Here is an 18888-nt window from a genome sequence, read left to right as displayed (position 1 = left end):
AGCTGGAGCTAAACTGGTCAGAAGCCAGAAGCCAGGCACTTGTGGTCTCCCACATGGGTGCGGGGTCCCAAGGCTTTGGACCATCCTCCCTGCTTGCCCAGATGACGAGCAGGGAGCTGGATGTGAGATGGAGCAGCTGGGGCACAAATCATTCTCCATATTGGATCCTAGTATTTGGAGATGGAAGATGAGCCAATTGAGCCATTATTCCAGTTCCCCTACTTACTTTTAGAGAAAAAAAAGCGATCATGCCTGCATGCTGGTATAGTTAACACAAAGTTGGCATTAACCAGACCCAGAATGCTCATTAGCTGTTGCTGCTTTTTTCCCAGCACTGTAATATTTGCCTAGGTACAAGGCAACCTAGCCTGTTTCTACAGGTTTACATATTTTGGTAAAACAAAAGGAGTCTTCAAAACGTTCGTGGAAACAAAACATGTAATATGAGGGCTTGCATGATGGCACAGTGGGCTGTCTCCACCTACAATAGTGACATCCCACTTCCAACTCAGCTCCCTGCTGTTTCTTCTGGGAAAGCAGCCAAAGATGACCCAAATGATTAGGCTCCTGCCAGCTCCAAGGAAGATGGGAGATCTTAACTGGGTTCTATGCTCCTGACTCAGACCTGGCCTCAGCATTTGCAAGGTCGCTCTCTCTCTCTCTCTCTCTCTCTCTCTCTATCTATCTATCTATCTATGCCTTTCAATAAATAAAGCAAATCCTGAAAAATTTAACTGTGAAATGGAAACACTTTATATGTACTTCAAAAAAAAAAAATCTCAGTTAATTAAAATATATTTAATTGAATAGCAGAGTTCCAGAGGGGAGAGGCAGGTAATGAGATCTTCCCTCTGAGGATGCTCTTTGCAAATGGCTGCAACAGCTAGTGTTGGACCAGGTTGAAACCAGGAATCAGTAGCTTATTGCATGTCTCCCACATGGGTGGCAGAGGCCCAAGTACTTGGGCCATCTCCTGATGCTTTTCCTAGACCGTAAGAAGGGAGCTGGGTTGGAAGTAGAGCAGCAAGGACAACAACCAGTGCCTATATTGGATCCCAGCACTACAGAAGATGGCTTAACTGGCTATGCCACAGTGCTAGCCATGAACACATGTTTTAATTCAGTTGCTTCATTTGTATTGTGAAGTAGTCACATATGCATAATATTTTAGCATATGTGTTGCTGAAGTAAGCAATCACAGATGCATAGTATACAACTTTCCAGGCTCGGCACAATAGCATAGCGGCTAAAGTCCTCACTTTGCATGCCCGGGATCCCATATGGGTGCCGGTTCTAATCCTGGCAGTCCCGCTTCCCATCCAGCTCCCTGCCTGTGGCCTGGGAAACCAGTCAATGATGGTCCAAAGCTTTGGGACCCTGCACCCGCGTGGGAGACCCGGAAGAAGCTCCAGGCTCCTGGTTTTGGATCAGCTCAGCTCCAGCCATTGTGGCCGCTTGGGGAGTGAACCATCGGGTGGAAGATCTGCCTCTCTGTTTCTCCCCTTCTCTTTATGTCTGCCTTTCTAATAAAAATAAATAATTTTTTAAAAAAAACTTTCCATCTTAATCAGCCCAGCCCGTTCTACACCCACAAGTCCCAGTGGATGCTGGAGTCTAGCCCACCTGCCTCTCCCCAGACCTAGGCCATACCCATGTCCAGGTAGATTTCAGCTATGTTTAGCCCAAAATAATGTACTGATTCTGATACTTGTGTTCACCCATACGTGAATTCCAGCCCAGCCGGGTTGTCCTGTTCGCTCCCCACCAGGCCTCTTCCCAGTCATAGTACATCAACATGCCAATGGATGTTGCTGTTCCAAATGGGTGACTGCACATATTGCCCTACAGATTCTACCCCAAAACCTGATTCACTCACGTATTTGTCGAGTCCATGGCCCCGCCTCACAGAACCTGTTCCCTTGTTGAACCCTCTCCAGCGGCTCCCTTGTTGTAGCCCTTGAAGGAAAGTAGCCTTGTCCGTGGAAGTTCCAGAGAAGTCATTCCTCACCTTCACCCGAAGCCCAAGGTCCTTGCTGATCCCCACCTGTGCCATCTCTCAGACTTCTGTAAGCCCACACATCCAAGATCCCAGAGTGCATTCCTGGGCAGCCCACTGGCTTGGCCCAGGCTCCCCAGCAGCCACTACATGGCTGGGAGAATCTAGTACCCATGGCTCCAGCTTCAGACTCATCTGGGCTTTCCCCCCATAAAAATGACAGAGGTGGGCCGAGCCAGGGTCCTGTGTCTGCCCGGGATCCATCCACAGTGTAATTATTGTAGGAGGAGGATTTTCTCACCACCTGGCAGTGGTGGCCAAAGCTGGAATCCTAGATGTTAAGGCTGGCTTGGCCCAGGTCCCCGAGTAGCTGTCATGCAGCTGGCAGGGTCAAACACCTGTGCCTCCAGCTTTAAACTCCGTATCTACTTTCTTTACATCATATCTAGCTACCTTTTTAGGATTATATGTTATACACTGCTTAATATCTTGTTTAAAATTTGACCCCTAGTATGTATTAATCCCTGAAAGTTTGGCCATTTAATGTATTTTAGCATTTGATAAAGATATAATCTTTTACTGATACAAAAACCAATCACCACCTTCTAATTCCTTTTGTTACATAAATTACTTAATACATAAGCTAGCACATTTGGAACCAGTTGTGGGAATATATTTCAATGCAGTTATATATTTTACATACATACACAGTTTGTGATGCATTGATCATGAATATGAATCTAGAATTTATTTTTATTATTTTTCCCATTTCCTCTAATGGTTTGTTTAGAAGTTAATAAGTAATCAGACTATAATTGTGTTTTCCAGGTCTCATGGTTGCTCAGTACCTGACGGAATAGACCCGCTTCTCCTGTACTTTTTCCTTTTAGGCATTGCGAATGCCTTGTAGTGTTCTCTAAGCTTCTCAGGGATGGTGCCATGGTGAGCGATGAAATGTTGCGGAGTTTTAATTTGCATCATTCATTTGCCACTGCAAGCTCAAGATTAGATCCATGGGACAGTGAAAGTGGAGGTAAAGAACTGAGGAAAGGCAGCGACACAAGATACCAAGCCGAGCATCACTATTGCCAGTGCAATGCTGTTAACCACTATGTGACTTTGGGCATCCTTTTGCCATGCTGGAAGGTCTGGAAGCACTAACCTCAGACACGTCCTCGCCTACTCGGTAGTCAGAGTGCATTTTCTTAAAAATATATATGTATATATTTGAAAGGCAGAGTTACAGAGAGGCAGGGAGGGAGAGTGAGCAAGACAGCTTCCATGTTCTGGCTTACTCCCCAAATGGCTACAACAGCTGCCGCAGCGCTTAGGCAGAACCCAGGAAGGAGCCAGGAGCCAGGCACTACTGGGTCTCCAATGTCGGGTAAAGGGGCCCACCATGCTCCACTGCTTTCCTAGGTACATTAGCAGGAAGCTGGATCGGAAATGCTGTAGCTGGGACGTGAGCCAGGATCAGTATGGGATGCTGGTGAAGGCGGTGCCTTAACCTACTAATGTCACCTTGCGTGGCACTGAAGGCATTTTGTACTTGCCCTCATGGTCATGATCACACATGCTGTTGGATGCACCGGTTGCTGCATTTTCCTCTCGTTTGTCTTGAGATCCCATTCAGCTGAGTGGTCACAAATTCCAGCTCTGCCCAGACATCATGATCCTGTGGCCATTAATGTTTAAATGTGTTATTCACCCTGTGTAAGAAAAAAATCAGAATTCTCCAAAGGATAATGATGATTGTCTGGAAATACAATAGCAGTTTGAGGGCTGCCATTGTGCACAGTGGGTTAAGTCACTGCCTCTGATGTTGGAGCACTGGCTTGAGACCAAGGTATTCAAAACCCACCTTAACTCCTCAGTGAGGCAGATTTATTTTTATTGGGATGTCAGAAGTACAGAGAGGAGGAGAGACCAAAAGGAAGATCTGTCCGACCATTCAATCCCTAATGGCTGAACAGCAGGAGCTGAGCTAATCCAAAACCAGGATCCCAGAGCCTCTTCCAGGTCTCCCACACGGGTGAAGGGTCCCAATGCATTGGGCCGTCCTCGACTGCTTTCCCAGGCCACAAGCAGGGAGCTGGATGGGAAGCAGGGCTACCGGGATTAGAACCGGCACCCATTATGGGATCAAATTTTAAAAGGGATAAAAGTCATTTAAAAAAGGATAAATGAGTCCGCCTAATGGGAATTGTGTAGATGAGGAGAGCAGAGCCTCCACACCTAAATTGATGCAGCGTCATGGGAGACTTCTTACTTCCTGGAATGGATTTGTTACTGTAAAGGTTACAGGTGAATTTGGAGACGTCCCACTCGCCTACACACACTGGGACTTCTGTTCTACACACAATTACTTGCTTTCCACTTTTCTGCTATAAATGGAACAGTCCTAGTCCTTACCATGATCTTTATACAAAAGCCAGTTCTGGGCCCCGCATGGTGGCCTATCGGCTGGGGACCTCGCTTTGAATGTGCCAGGATCCCATATGGGCGCGAGTTCTGGTACCGGTAGCCCCGTTTCCGATCCAGCTCCCTGCTTGTGGCCTGGGAAAGCAGTTGAGGACTTGGGACCCTGCACCTGCATGGCAGACCCGGTGGAAGTTCCTGGTTCCTGGCTTCAGATCAGCACAGCACCGGCCGTTGTGGTCACTTCAGGAGTGAATCGGACGAAAGATCTTCCTCTGTGTCTCTCCTCCTCTCTGTATGTCTGACTTTGCAATAATAAAAAAAAAAATCTTAAAAAAAGGCAGCCCTAACCTTGGCCTTTCAAAATCATAAACCTAAATAAATCCATCATACGATCCCGTTTTGAGTGCTTTATTATCATAGCAATGGAGGACCAGGACAGAGATTCTCACAGCTTACCCAGCCTCGGGGCCATGAAATACCCCAGTCAGCTGCAGCATTCCACATGGTGCTGAGGAAGTACACAAATCTAGCCATCTGGTTCCATCTGTGATGGGAGGACGATGCCAAGTAACGATTGTCAGCTTCTGAATCCACAGTGAAGCATAGCAACAGGGGATATTTCATTCCCTGTGCACTTTCTGACGTCGTAATTAGCAGCATATTGTCAACCATTTCACCACTACATAATGTCCAGCTATTGAAAACATTGTGTGTTGGGCCCGCCGGTGTGGCCTAGCGGCTAAACTCCTCGCCTTGAAAGCCCCGGGATCCCATATGGACGCCGGTTCTAATCCCGGCAGCTCCACTTCCCATCCAGCTCCTTGCTTGTGGCCTGGGAAAGCAGTCGAGGACGGCCCAATGCCTTGGGACCCTGCACCCGCGTGGGAGACCAGGAAGAGGTTCCAGGTTCCCGGCTTCGGATCGGCGTGCATCGGCCCGTTGCGGCTCACTTGGGGAGTGAATCATCGGACGGAAGATCTTCCTGTCTCTCCTCCTCTATATATATTCGCCTTTCCAATAAAAATAATAAATCTTTAAAAAAAAAAAAACATTGTGTGTCATCTCAGAAAGTAGATTTTGAATAGGAACAAGGTTCAGAATCAGACATGGTAGACATGATTGAATTACTGTTCTGGGCATCTGAAAATGGATACAGTGCCAAGAGTCCTGGTACCAGCTTTGTGGCAGAGTGGGTAAAGCTATCACTTGTGATGCCTGTATCCCTAAGCAATGCAGATTTCCAGCCTTGCTGTGCCACTTGTGCTCCAACTTTCTACTCATGTACTGGGAAAGCAGAAAATGGACTAAGACACCCACTTGAGACAGCTAGATGAAGTGCCTGATTTCAACCTTGCGCATCCCTGGCTATTGGCAGCCAACTGGGGAATGATAAGATGGAAGATGTTCCCCCTTTTTTTTTTTTTTTAAAGATATATTTTATTTTTATTACAAAGTCAGATGTACTGAGAGGAGGAGAGATAGAGAGGAAGTGGAGCTGCCGGGATTAGAACCAGCGGCCATATGGGATCAAGGCGAGGACCTTAGCCACTAGGCCACGCTGCCGAGCCCCCCCTTCTCTTTTAAAGATTTATTTTTATTACAAAGTCGGAGAGGAGGAGAGACAGAGAGGAAGATCCTCCGTCCGATGATTCACTCCCCAAGTGAGCCGCAATGGCCTGTGCGCGCCAGTCCGAAGCCGGGAACCTGGAACCTCTTCCGGGTCTCCCACGCAGGTGCAGTGTCCCAATGCATTGGGCCGTCCTCGACTGCTTTCCCAGGCCACAAGCAGGGAGCTGGATGGGAAGTGGAGCTGCCGGGATTAGAACCAGCGCCCATATAGGATCCCCATGCATTCAAGGTGAGGACTTTAGCCGCTAGGCCACGCCGCTGGGACCTCTCTGTAACTCTTTCAAAGAAATCTTTAAAGTATGACTTCTACATCATTTCAGTCTCTTACCTGTGGACCAGCTACAAGTAACTAATGTTCAGGACTGCAATATTTGCTTCTGCTTGAATGTGCAGCTTGCTAGACCACACCAAAGGTGATTGCTTAAATCATATCAATAAATAGGCAAAGCATGATAGCTCAGAGGCTAAATCCTTGTACATCCAACTTCACAATAAAAAAGTTTTTTTTTAAACATTTATTTTCATTGGAAAGCCAGATATACAGAGGAGGAGGAGGAGACAGAGAGGAAGATCTTCCGTCCAATGATTTACTCCCCAAGTGGCCGCAACAGCCAGATCTCTGTGAATCAGGAGCCAGCTCTTCCAGGTCTCCCACACGGGTGCAGGATCCCAAGGCTTTCGGCTGTCCTCAACTGCTTTCCCAGGCCAAGGCAGGGTGCTGGATGGGAAGTTAAGACCGCCGGATGAGAATTGGCGCCCATATGGGATCTCGGTGTGTGCAAGGTGAGGAACTCAGCTGCTAGGCCACAGTGCAGGGCCCCCCAAAAAACAAGCTTAAAAAAAACAAGAATTATACAGGCCAGAATCACATATGGATGCCAAATCATATCTGCCTTGCTCTATTTCCAAGCCATCTCCCTGCTCCTAGCTTGGGAAAGCGGTGGAGCATGTCAAAAGCCTTTACACCCAGCACCCATGCGGGAAACCTATGATGCTCTTGATTCCTGATTAGACCAGATTAGCTTTACCTTAATAAACGTATATAATTTGAAAGGCAGAGTGGCAGACACACACACAAGATGTTCCCTTTATTGCATTACTATATTTGCCCCGTATTATTGCAGTAATACAGTCCTTCATAAGTCCATCAGCCTGTTGTTTAAGTGTATCCTGACACTGCTGGTACAGACAATGCCACTGTCTAGCATCCCATTGTCAAGACAGACGTCCGTATCTTATACCATTGTCACCATGACACTTCTGCAGTTTATTTGGGGACAGAATCTTATTTTAATCAATTCTCTCAGGCCACAGAATGCTTTGTATTACCCTGGAAATCTTATTTTCATTGGAACAGATTCTCTAATAGTTCAAATAAAAGTACTACCCAAAGTGAAATCTGTCCTCTTGAGTTCTTTTCCTCAAAGAAGGAGAATGTAGCTTTCAAACCTCCTGTTGCCTACATGTTGGAACTGTCACAGCGCCACTGAGGCCAAACTTCAACGTAATCACCTTTATTGCGGAAAGCTAGCTGACAGGGTCAAGGAGCCACAGTCACTACAAACACAGACCTGGAATCCTGACACACAGACCTCGGGAACTGCTGCTAGCCTCATCACTCTTTACGTTTCTAAAATGTTTTTTAACAGAATGGAGATTGCACACTTAACAAACAAGCAAACTGAACAAGGAAGGTGGCATTTTAAAGTCTTGTTGACTCCGTGTGCTGGTCGTGCAACTCTGCTATGCCACCGCAGTTGGGCTTCTTCTTCAAAACGACACCAAGGCGGGGTTGGAAACGCTTCAGAATCGAGGCTAAATCTTGATGCTGTTATGAGGAAAGAAATGTTAAACACATGTTCAGTGTTTAGGTGACTCTTACAGACATTTCAGCAAATACAACACTGTCACATTGAAGCCCACTCCTATGCTCATGTTTAAACTGTGCAACTTACAGCTTGCTTCATGCTTTCTTGCTGTAGCATGGCCATTTCTTTCGTAAATCCACCTTGTTCCTCGGCCAGCTTTCTTTGTTCCTCCTTTAGGGAACTCATACTCTGAAACAAAAACCCAGGCCAGTTGCAAACCACCTCTATTCATCTCACATCACAAGTGTGTGCAAACTACATTCACAAAGCAGTAAGCTTTAACATGAAAATCCTGCCCAAATACAGAGTACTCATAAGCATTAAGAGGAGGCACAAAAACTCACTGAAGAAAAACAGAAATGTGCAATTGCGCAGGAGCCAAAACATTTTCCTGGAAATAATAAGACAATGAACGTACAAGGTCAAGATGGATAAAACACACACACACACACACACACACACACACACACAAAATCCCAGGTAATGTGTGTCCACCTGCAATAAAAGCCATTTTGGAACACACTGATAAGCCTGCAAAATAATAGGATTTTGTGTGATTCCGGGCTCTCCACAACTTCCTCTGCAGGCATGTGCTCTGACAACTGCTGGCCCTCTTCATATGCCACGTTTGCAAACTTCCAAAACAGTCAAAACAGTATTATTAGTTTCCTTCATGACAGCAGAAGCTGGGCACGCACTGTGGTGTTCCAGGTTAACCCAATGCCAACATTCCCAGATGGGCACCAGTCTGAATCCTGCATACTCCACATCCTATCCAGCTCCCTGCTAAAGCACCTGGGAGAACAGTGGAGGACCACCCCAGTGCTTGGGCCTCTGCACCCATGCGGGAGACCCGGGAGAAACTCTGGGCTCCTGGCTCCTGGCTTTGGCCTAGCCCAGCCCCAGCCTTTGCAGTCAGTTGGGGTGTCCCACCCCCTTCTCCATAGGTAACTTTCAGATAATCAAACCTTTAAAACAAAAGGATAAAAGCTAAGACAGCATTCACACACACACAAAAACAAGCACAAATCTGATATCATGCTCAGTGATGAAAGAATGTATGCACACTAAGATTAGGAACTAGACACCTGCTTAATACCATTGCTATTTAACACAGCACAGCAACTTCTGCCTGCAGTCATTAGTAAAGAAAAAAATACAAAAAGGTTGAAAAAAGAAATCACAGTTACCAACCCATTTAAAAGAAATCACATGGGCTCGGCAGCGTGGCCTAGTGGGTAAGGTCCTCGCCTTGATCCCATATGGCCGCTGGTTCTAATCCCGGCAGCTCCACTTCCTCTCTATCTCTCCTCCTCTCAGTATATCTGACTCTGTAATAAAAATAAAATAAATCTTTAAAAAAAATCACAATTGACAAGCCATTTATTAGTATTAATCAAAGAACATGAGCTCCTAGAGGGAATATAAGGATCTGTGATGTAACATCTGTGAGGTATGAAAAACTATTGTGATCTAAAGCGTCAGCATTTCTCCAGCAAACAAGAAAGCTGTGCGTGCTGTGTAAATATTGTTGTATAAAGTGCTATGGAGGGACAGCAAATGAATGCAGTGTGTGTCCCATATTACCAGGACATGAGCAAACGTAAGGAGAGATAACACAGAACACGTACTGTAGGAATGGAGGACAACTTGTGGGGTATGGAGCCGAAAACGCAGATTAATGCCTATTTCGCCTGCAAAACTAGGTTTCAGTAGGTAAAATGAGGAACAGCTGAAAGGATTCTAGGGGCGAGCATAACAAAGCATGGAGAGGGTGGAAGCAAAGAATGCACGCCACAAAGGAAGTCCGCAGGGCCACTGGGCTGCACTGACGACGGCAGAAACTTTAAGTATCCAAAATTTTAGAGGGGTTGGCTGACAATCTTAGAACAGTGAAGGGTAATGCGTGAGGACAATAATACTGCAGACATATACGATGCTTGGAAATCAGAGAAAATAAGGAACACTGAAACAACATAGGGAAAATACGGTGAGAGCCTAAGGGCAGCAGCAAGGGAAACTGGAACGAAAGTACCATGGCTGAGGTTAAAAAAAAAAAATTGGAATCTCTAATTAAAAGCATCCAGACAGTAAACGAAACGCCAGAAGCAAATCAGTAGCAGAGTTCCTACTCCAAGCAGTCCCATTTAGCAATAGGTGTTTAGCAGAACTACAACCACGTCAATTAGTGAGGGGCACGTTAGAGCAACATGTTTTCTATTAAGAAACACATAAAGCAAGACAGTCTAGGTCCAGTTCCTCTGCTTCTGATCCCACTTCCTGTTAGTTCGACTGGCAAGACAGCAGAAGGTGGCCCCAGTACTTGGGCCGCAGCCTTCCCATGGAAACCAGCAGGTCCTGCCTCCTGCCTTCAGCTTGGAACACTCCTGACTGCTGAGGCCATCAGGGGAGCGAGCAAGCCTTTGGGGAGCTCTCTTTGTCTCTCTCACTCTCTCCACATCCCCATCTGTGTATGTGTCCTGCCCCGCACACTGCCTCTCAATAAGAAATCTTCAAAAGGAATGTGTTGTGCATAAACGTAAATTCTTTTAGGGCTATTTAGAGATGGACTTTAAACAGTTTTTACCTGAGAGCACTCCTATCCACCAGTTCACTCTCCAAAATCCCAGAACAGAATGAATACTTGAAACTGCTTTTTGTGCCTCCTACTTATCCCAGTTAGTTTCAAAGAGTGAAATTGTAAGTCATTGGAAGAAGACTGCTTTAGAACACACCCAGCAAAACAAACAAGTGGGGCCGGCATTGTGGCATAGCAAGTTAAGCTGGCATTACGTATCAGCACCCTGGAAAGCAGCAGGAGACAGTTCCTGCAGGACAGGGCCCTTTACAGCAGCTTGGGACACCAGGAAGAAGCTCCTGGCTCCAGGCTCCGGCCTCACCCAGTTCTGCCAATACACCAGGAACCACTCAGAAATCTGACGATGAAAGAAATCCCCATAAAGAACCTTCTCTTTGGAATCACTGACATTAGAAAGCAAGGTGATTCAACCTGCATAAGTGATGACAGACTTGCTACTTTCATCACCAATAACCCAAGATGCTGAGGTAGGCAAATCGTTACTTGTCACAAAGTGTTGGTGTCACAGGAATATTGCCACTTGATATTTTCCTGCTGTCAACAGCACCCATAACCACATGTGAATCCTCAAAGTCATAACACATTTAGCACTAATGTCTTAGAAGGACCAATGATACCAAAATAGAAACGGCATCAGGACCTGAAAGACAGATTTATTTTAACAGAAGTCTTGAGATAAAAACGGGATCTTCATCTCCCAATCACATATTGAAATGGACAGATACCAAATACCACAGACCTTTAAGAAAGCCTCATACAATGTTCGTAGTTGTTTCATTTTCTCAGTCCTCAGCATCTCCACATACTGACCAAGCTGCTTTTGCATTTGGGACAGTGTCTGAAAACAGAAAAACAAAAGTGCTGTGAGAATATCAGCACAACATTTTCAATTTAGCACCAAGTCATGTACACTCAAAGGGCCTTCTTTGAAAGTAAATATGGAAGAGTATTTTCTCCCTTAACACACACTCTGGGGAACCGTGCAAGGGCTCAGCAACTAAACCCTCGCCTTGTCCCAGGATCCCATATGGGCACTGGTTCTTGTCCCAGCCGCTCCACTTCCCATCCAGCTAGCTCCCTGTTTCTGGCCTGGGAAAGCAGGAGAGAATGGCCCAAAGCCTAGGGACCCTGCAGCCGCATGGGAGACCTGGAAGAGGCTCCTGGCTTCAGATCAGCTCAGCTCTGGCCTTTGTGGCCACTTGCGGAGTGAATTAGCGGATGAAAGATCTTCCTCTCTGTCTCTCTGTCTCTCCTCCTCCGTATATCTCATATTCCAATAGAAATCAATCAATCTTTCAAAACAAAACAACACAACACAACAGGAGCCAGGATCAGAAACCCACCCATGGAACACTTCTCACTGCCCAGCATTCCCACTCACATCCATACTTTCTTCGAAAAACGTTTCATTTCCATCATCATTCATCATACTTCCACCATGGCTAAATGCCCGGCCTCTTTTCCTGTCCACGTGCTTTGTGAAACCCCAGTCCTGGAAAATCCAGCTCTCCAGCTTCCCTGCCACAACCAGGCTCACTAGTCTCACGGAAGTCCACAATGGCTATGTCACAGACCTACACTCGGCCCCAGCGTGCTGCTTGGCATTCAGAGTCCCTCGTCTTTTACTGTCTCACTCTCAGTAAGGAATCCACTGCCAACAGACAACCAAGCTTCTCTGCATACTTATTCCTACCTTTGGCCCCGTCTTGCTCACTAAGGAAACGGGAGCAATCCAAGGAGGACATCCAGTCTCCCACTGCTGCCTCTACGCTTGCCTTTATCCGTCTCGACTCATGCACTCTACCTCTTCTCTTCTGATGCACTAACTGTTGCGGATCCCTACTCTCTCAACGTGTGCCCTACCTACCGGCTATCCTCAGCAACACTGTTCCACGCTTTCCTCCCTTTCCCCACATCCAGCTTTTGCTTTGACATTTTCAAGTCAACTCAGACGCAGGCTGGCAATCTCCTACTCTAAATCCACATTCACACACAGGCCACACACACACACACACACACACACACTACTGCAAGCATTCCTTTTCCTTTCACACCACTCCTCTTTCGTTACTGCCTACTGACCCATGGACTCATCCCAAAGTCTGGTGAATGTGCCATTCCGCCGAGCCGCACTTCCTGAGGACGCAAATGGCCTCGGATGCCAAATCATCCTTGCTGTGGCCATCCTTACCAACAGGCAGCAGAACTGGCCCTCTTTCCTTGTAAAAGCCGTTCACTGCTTGCTTTCACCTGGGTTTCCTTCGCCCTATTTTGCCACCCACTCTCAGGTTCCTTAATTCATCCCCTAACTCTGCAGGAGCTCAATGGACCCTGTGTGCCTTACTCCTGGTGGAGATAGTCGTCAGGCCCAAACCGGACACCACTGATGGCAACACAAGTGAGATCCATTGTCAAGGCTATGTACGACACGTGATCAGGCACTCCCCGCCTGCTCAAGACCTGACTGCATCAATTCCCGCTAGAGCCAAACAAGATACCAACAGCAATAGTCTTTTCACATTTCTTCAGTTTCTGTAAATGATGCTCCCACTTCTGAAACACAACCAGAGACTTCTGATAATAATTGAGATAGAATGCCTGCCTGTAAAACAGAAGAATAAACATCATTACATGTCACAGCAATAACACAAGCTAAACATTCTCAAGCAAAACTGAGTTGTTGTGATTGATACTACCAAAAGGAAGACAGGATAGTAGCAGCTACAATCTTCTCACAGGAAACAGAAAAGTAAAACGATGATTCATTCTCAGTCTAAGCATATCTGTTGCTCTTTGAAAAAGATTTTTATTAGAAAAGCAGAGTTGGGCCCGGCACAATAGCATAGTGGTTAAAGTCCTTGCCTTGAATGCACGAGGATCCCAAATGGGCGCCGGCAGCCCTGCCTCCCATCCAGCTCCCTGCTTGTGGCCTGGGAAAACAGTCTAGGATGGCCCAAAGCCTTGGGACTCTGCACCCATGTGGGAGACCTGGAGGAGGTTCCTGGCTCCTGGCTTCAAATTGACTCAGCTCCAGCCATTGCGGCCCCTTGGGGAGTGAATCATTGGACACATGATCTTCCTCTCTGTCTCTCCTCCTCTCTGTATATCTGCCTTTCCAATAAAAATACATAAATCTTTTTAAAAAATCGAAAAGTAGAGTTGAGAAAGAGAAGAAATATTTTTCCTACTTGGCTGAGAGAAGCTATCACACATGCATTAGCACTTGAAAGAAAAAAGAACCACAAAACAGTCAAAGATTCATCAATGGGAAAACTTTATCTGCAAAAAGATTTGATTCTTTAAAATTTATGAGTGAGTGCAGTATTGTATAGGATTTAATTGCTAAGTTTTGCAATAGGATATTATATCCACTCATCATCTAAGACTACCAAACAGGAATACTTGAAACTTCTTTTCCCTTGGCACATGCACGCGCACACACACACACATGCGTGTTAAAGAATGGAACTCCAACCCCCCCACACACAGGCTGCAGCTCCTGCTGGTGAGCACAAGAACCAGGGCTGGGGCAGACCACGCTGGACAAGGCAGCAGCAGCACCTCTCTGCCTCTGTGTAGGCCGTGTCAGGGGCAGGTCAGGATGAGCTAAGCTTCAGCACCATGCGTGCACACAAGAGCCAGATGCGATGAGGACTGGGCCAGTCTAGGCCACAACAAAGGCTGCTGTGCACGAGGGCCAGGCCTGTGGCGGGCTGGGCAGGACTAAGCCACAATACCTGTCACTTTGCAAGAGATATATGTGGCTAAGGGCACAACTACCAGGCCATCGCACCCACGGGTATGTGCGCTGGCTGATGCAGTTGATGGACCAAAGCTGACACTGTACTAGCTGATGCATGCAAAAGTCTGAGGTCACCAGGTGAGGTTTCTTGGGGGACTGCTCAACAAGATCACTGGACTCAAACCCTGGCAACAGGGAAAATAACAAGATACATGGTCCGATTTGGGGGTGCATGTGTCAGCACCGGGCCTCCTCAGTTGCTGAGGTCTGTGCAATGGAGAGTACCCCCAGATGTTTAAGGGGCACACGCCCAGCTCATCTGGGCCAGCAGAGGACCTCCAGTGTCTCCTTAGAGGGTGGAAAGCAAAACAGGTTAGACAGGTCTCCTGGCAAGGCCCAGCAGCAGGTTCCTGGGTCTGTGAATACCCTAAGCTGGACTTGGTCCGCTAACAGACCTTGGAAAGATTTTCTCAGTCCTCGTGCAACGAAGCTGACAATATCTTAGACCTATCAAAACCCCTTAAGTAACACCCTCGGAACATTCTTCCCATCGGGGTCTCAGAGGCATCGCCAATTCACTGTCGCTGGTCCCATCCTCGCGTGCTGATGCAGTCTGACATCAAGGAGCAACCTCCTCCTCTTTCCCCCACTGAGGACACAGGAGAAACAAACAAACAAACAAAACTGAAACACTTGTCCCACCCACCTCTTCCCACTCCTCGACCCTCCCTCCACCCTAATCAGAGGCCTACATGGGATAGCATCCCTTTCAGCTACGTCAACGTTCTTAAAAATAAAATGTAAAACATTTAACAGGGAATGGTGAGACGTAGTCAAGTAAATATACAGATCCTTTTCAATACGAATGTCATGTTTTCTATGCAACTGAATGCAGGTAGCTACCAGAAGTCTAACACCTTAAAACATTCATCTTTGAGGCTGGCATGGTGGCCTAGGACTTAAGCCTCTGCCTGCGATGCCAGCATCCCATACCGACACCAGTTCGAGATCTGGCTGCTCCATCTTCCAGTCCAGCTCCCTGTCCACCAGCCAGGGAGAGCGGGACAAGACAGACCAAGTACCTGGGACCCTGCCACCATGTCTGAGAACTGGAAGCTACTCCGGGCTCCTGGCTTTGACCTGCCACTGCCCTAGCTGTCACCGCCACATGGGGAGTGAACCAACACATGAAAAATCGGTCTCTCTTCCCAAATAAATTAAGAGATCTTGAAAAGGAAATACATCCAAAAGTAACAAGAGAACAGAAAAGGTCATCTTGAATGACCTCTAGGAAATGTGTGTCTACTCATTTACAGTCTCTGGCTGCAGGATTAAAGGAAGTGTGGGATTATTTTGAGAAGTTCATGGAAAATGGAATTAAAATCTGTTTATTCTGCTACAGAAACTTTTACAAATATGTGCACCGCTTTTTCCGAGTGGGCATTTACCAGGAACATGTAGAAGCCTCCTTGCGCACACAGATTTGGAGCTTTTCCACCAGAAGATATTGATCTTTAGAATTTCATTGTCCAGTAACTTTTCAAAGCCCCGTGCATATTTATTTCCTTGGAGGAAAATCAAGCCAAATTGCTTTTCCATTCTACCTCCAATAAACACACGACTGTTTCTTCTGCGGTGATTTGTAGCCGCGAGCATTAACAAAATGACACAAAGGACCAGGGTTCGAAATATCCACGTGCTTACCTTTGCTCTCTCCCGGTTTTCAGAGATTTTTCAATAATCTGCTGCATGGCTTTGAAAGAAGCCATGACACTCTTCTTGAAACTCAGTTTCTTCTTATGAATTAGCATGTTAATTCTCCCTAGAGTGAAACCATAGCTCATTACAATTGATCATTAAAGATTACTGTGTTCCAACGTGATTCAAGAGCACTGGAAAGACACTGGGCATGAACAAGGAGGTATCATTGTAAAAATCAAGTTCCTGTGCTTGGTTGGTTGGTTTGCTTTTTTCCTGTGAAAACTCTCAGTCACCAGTACTTCACTTCAAAATTTCCCATCTACACAGCATTTCTTCATGGAGGAGGAAAACACGCCTGGAAACTAACGTTTCCATTTTCCGAATAACATATGAAAGCTGTCAAAAGCAACCTTTAATTTCCTCATGAGGACACAGCTACAAAAGCCACTTTCCAATCAATTTGTACACTAATCCCTAACTGAAAGGACACCTTTAGAGGGATTGCCGCTAGCAACAGAACTCATCTGCGTGCAAAACGGGAATTTCTTCCTTTCTTTAGCGTCCAAAAGACAGGAATGCTTTTGTCAAAGATGGAACAATTTTCAACGCAGTCCGTGAGCTTTTCAAAAGGTGAAGACCACAGGTACATTGTGAAAATAAGTGAATTCACCCAGGGACACCTCTACAGATACACGTGTGGCCGACTGTAGGCTCGTATCATTTTCACCAAAAGGATGCCTTTGATCAGGTTTGGAGCATCCTAAATAACGCTGGGATGAGGATAAGATTCTACAGGCATTTTCCAATCACCACGAGGCAGCTGCTGCACTATTTATTGTATTGACAGATGTTTTGCAAATCCACTTCACTAGAATAATGCATTTCTAAGACAGCTCAGCAATCAAGCACAGTGTCACCACCAAACAGAGCAAAGCTGCCAAAACATAGCTGCCTGTATGAACTTTAGAGAAATCCCACCCCCGTCTGGTGAGAGTTTACCCCTTAACAAAGTTCACTTTACTGAGGCCTGACCTACCCATCCCCGTCTCCCGTACGCCAGCAAGGCTGTGTTTAGTGCTCCACTACAGTTTGTCAATTTAACCAGATGACTAAGAAGGGGCGGTGTTAGAGGCTTCAATTTGCACTACCCACTTGAAATACGACAAATAGCAAAGTCAAAGGAAGTGATGAAACTGCTGAAAGAGAAAAGTGACATGACAAGCCGATCTGATACTCGGGGACCCTGGAGCAGCTACTCCTACTAGCTGACTGCTGCCCACTCCTAATACACCGTGGTCTCTGGAATGCACACAAGGATAAAATGAAAGCACCATCCTTATCCCACCGCTGCTAGTGCCGTGCCCAAGCCACAAGTCTAGCAATTGCACTAGCAAGAAACATGAAGCAAACACGTGCCGCACACTTACATTCCATCCTGTGTGTTAGAACAAAGCACAGATTACTGCACCATGGCCCGGTGATGAACGGTCCTTGTTAGAAAAGTTACACAGTTGAAAAGGTCGCCCGTGGACTACAGCTATCTCCCAAAACATACATACCTTGACATCTTTCCAACCTATTGTAGAACGTGTTCCTGGGAAGAAATTGCAGTACAATTTAGTAAAATGTGCAATAAAAAAGCATCACACTTGTGTTTTCAAGAAACACATCTCGGGCTCAGTGCCTAAAGCACCTAAAATGCACGTCACGCGAGCCCAATTCTGTTTTTGAGCACTCTGCCCATCCACCAAACAGCACTCCTTTACAAACAATACCTCGTGTCCTCATCAAAGAGTCCCGCAAAGGGGTGATGCGCAGGATTATACAGTCTTGGGTTGTCTTCTGCATTGAAAACAAAAATGGAAAAGGTGGCTTACAAGGGAAACTTCTGATCATTTCTCCTGAAGAAACAGCTTTGGCATGGACTTACTCAGGCTCTTGGAAAATAAGCTTGTTTTGTTTTGTTTTGTTTTTTTTCAAGGCTGTATTTCACCGGTTTGAAAGGCAGAGTCAGCGAGAGGGAGACACACAGAGAGACGTCTTCCACCTGCCGCCTCCCTCCCCAAATGACCACAAGTGCTGCTGCTGGGCCAAGCCGAAGCCAAGGAGCCCAGAGCCTCCGGGTGCAGCGATTCAGCACTTGGGCCATCTTCCACGGCTTCCCAACCACACTAGAAGGTAGCGAGGAAGAACGAAAGAAGGAAGGAAGGGAAGAGAGAAGGCAAGGCAGACAGACAGACAGACGAGTACTTTCGTCATCCGCAGCATCACAAACCCGAAGCAGTAAAGCAAAGACTGACGCTGCCCAGGTGCTCCAGCTGCCCAGACCTGAGCCAGCCCTTCCTTCCCCAGGGCAGACACAGCCGGCCACACCCCACCGACCAGCCCGGTTACCTGGGCGGCCCAGGTCAGGGGGCGCTTCCATTTCCTGACTCTCTGGCGGGACCTTGGCGCCCGTCTTCACGCGCCTCGCCTTCGCAGGCGCCATGTTCTCCCTCGCCGCGGCCTACTCCTGAACCGAGGAGCACAAGGACGCTCTGCCAGAAAGGAGGCGTGTTGGGGAAGAGCTGCCGGGCCCGGCCCTGCCACGCGTGCAAGATGGCGGCCCGCGAGCCCGCCCGCAGCAGGAGACACGGCGGCCCGGGCGGGTGTCCCGCGCTCCACCCCCGCCGCCCGGCCCCGCGCAGGCCCCACACTCCCCGCACTCCTGCCCTTGCTCGGCTCCGCCCGCGGCCTGCGCCCCTGGGCGGCAAGGCTCGGCCGTGCCCTCACCGCCCTCCCCCACGCCCCCAAATGGCGGCCCGCCGCTCCGGCGGATCCCGCTGCAGATCCACGCGAGAACTTCGCAGACAACTTCATGGCGAACCACAAGCCCGTGCCCGGCCTGCGCAGTCTAGTCAGGGCGCCGGCCCCCACCGTCCTGCACGCTCCC

General features: G+C 47.3%; 1 protein-coding gene across 1 annotated transcript; it reads right to left on the bottom strand.

The window, feature by feature from the left end:
• Positions 1-7735: 7735 nt before the first annotated feature.
• LOC131478569 (synaptonemal complex protein 3-like) lies at positions 7736-18495 on the bottom strand. Its single transcript, XM_058658842.1, has 8 exons — positions 18351-18495; positions 17732-17798; positions 17516-17550; positions 15960-16077; positions 13016-13115; positions 11253-11351; positions 8002-8103; positions 7736-7874 (listed from the first exon to the last, which is right to left on the bottom strand). Exons 1-8 carry the CDS (start codon positions 18442-18444, stop codon positions 7749-7751), a joined length of 741 nt encoding a protein of 246 aa, XP_058514825.1. The 5' UTR covers positions 18445-18495; the 3' UTR covers positions 7736-7748.
• Between the last annotated feature and the right edge of the window lie 393 nt (positions 18496-18888).

Source organism: Ochotona princeps, chromosome X (assembly GCF_030435755.1).
Source record: "Ochotona princeps isolate mOchPri1 chromosome X, mOchPri1.hap1, whole genome shotgun sequence".
Classification (NCBI taxonomy): Eukaryota; Metazoa; Chordata; class Mammalia; order Lagomorpha; family Ochotonidae; genus Ochotona; species Ochotona princeps.
Note: the sequence above shows the minus strand (reverse complement) of the source record. Positions and strands in the feature narration are given on the sequence as shown.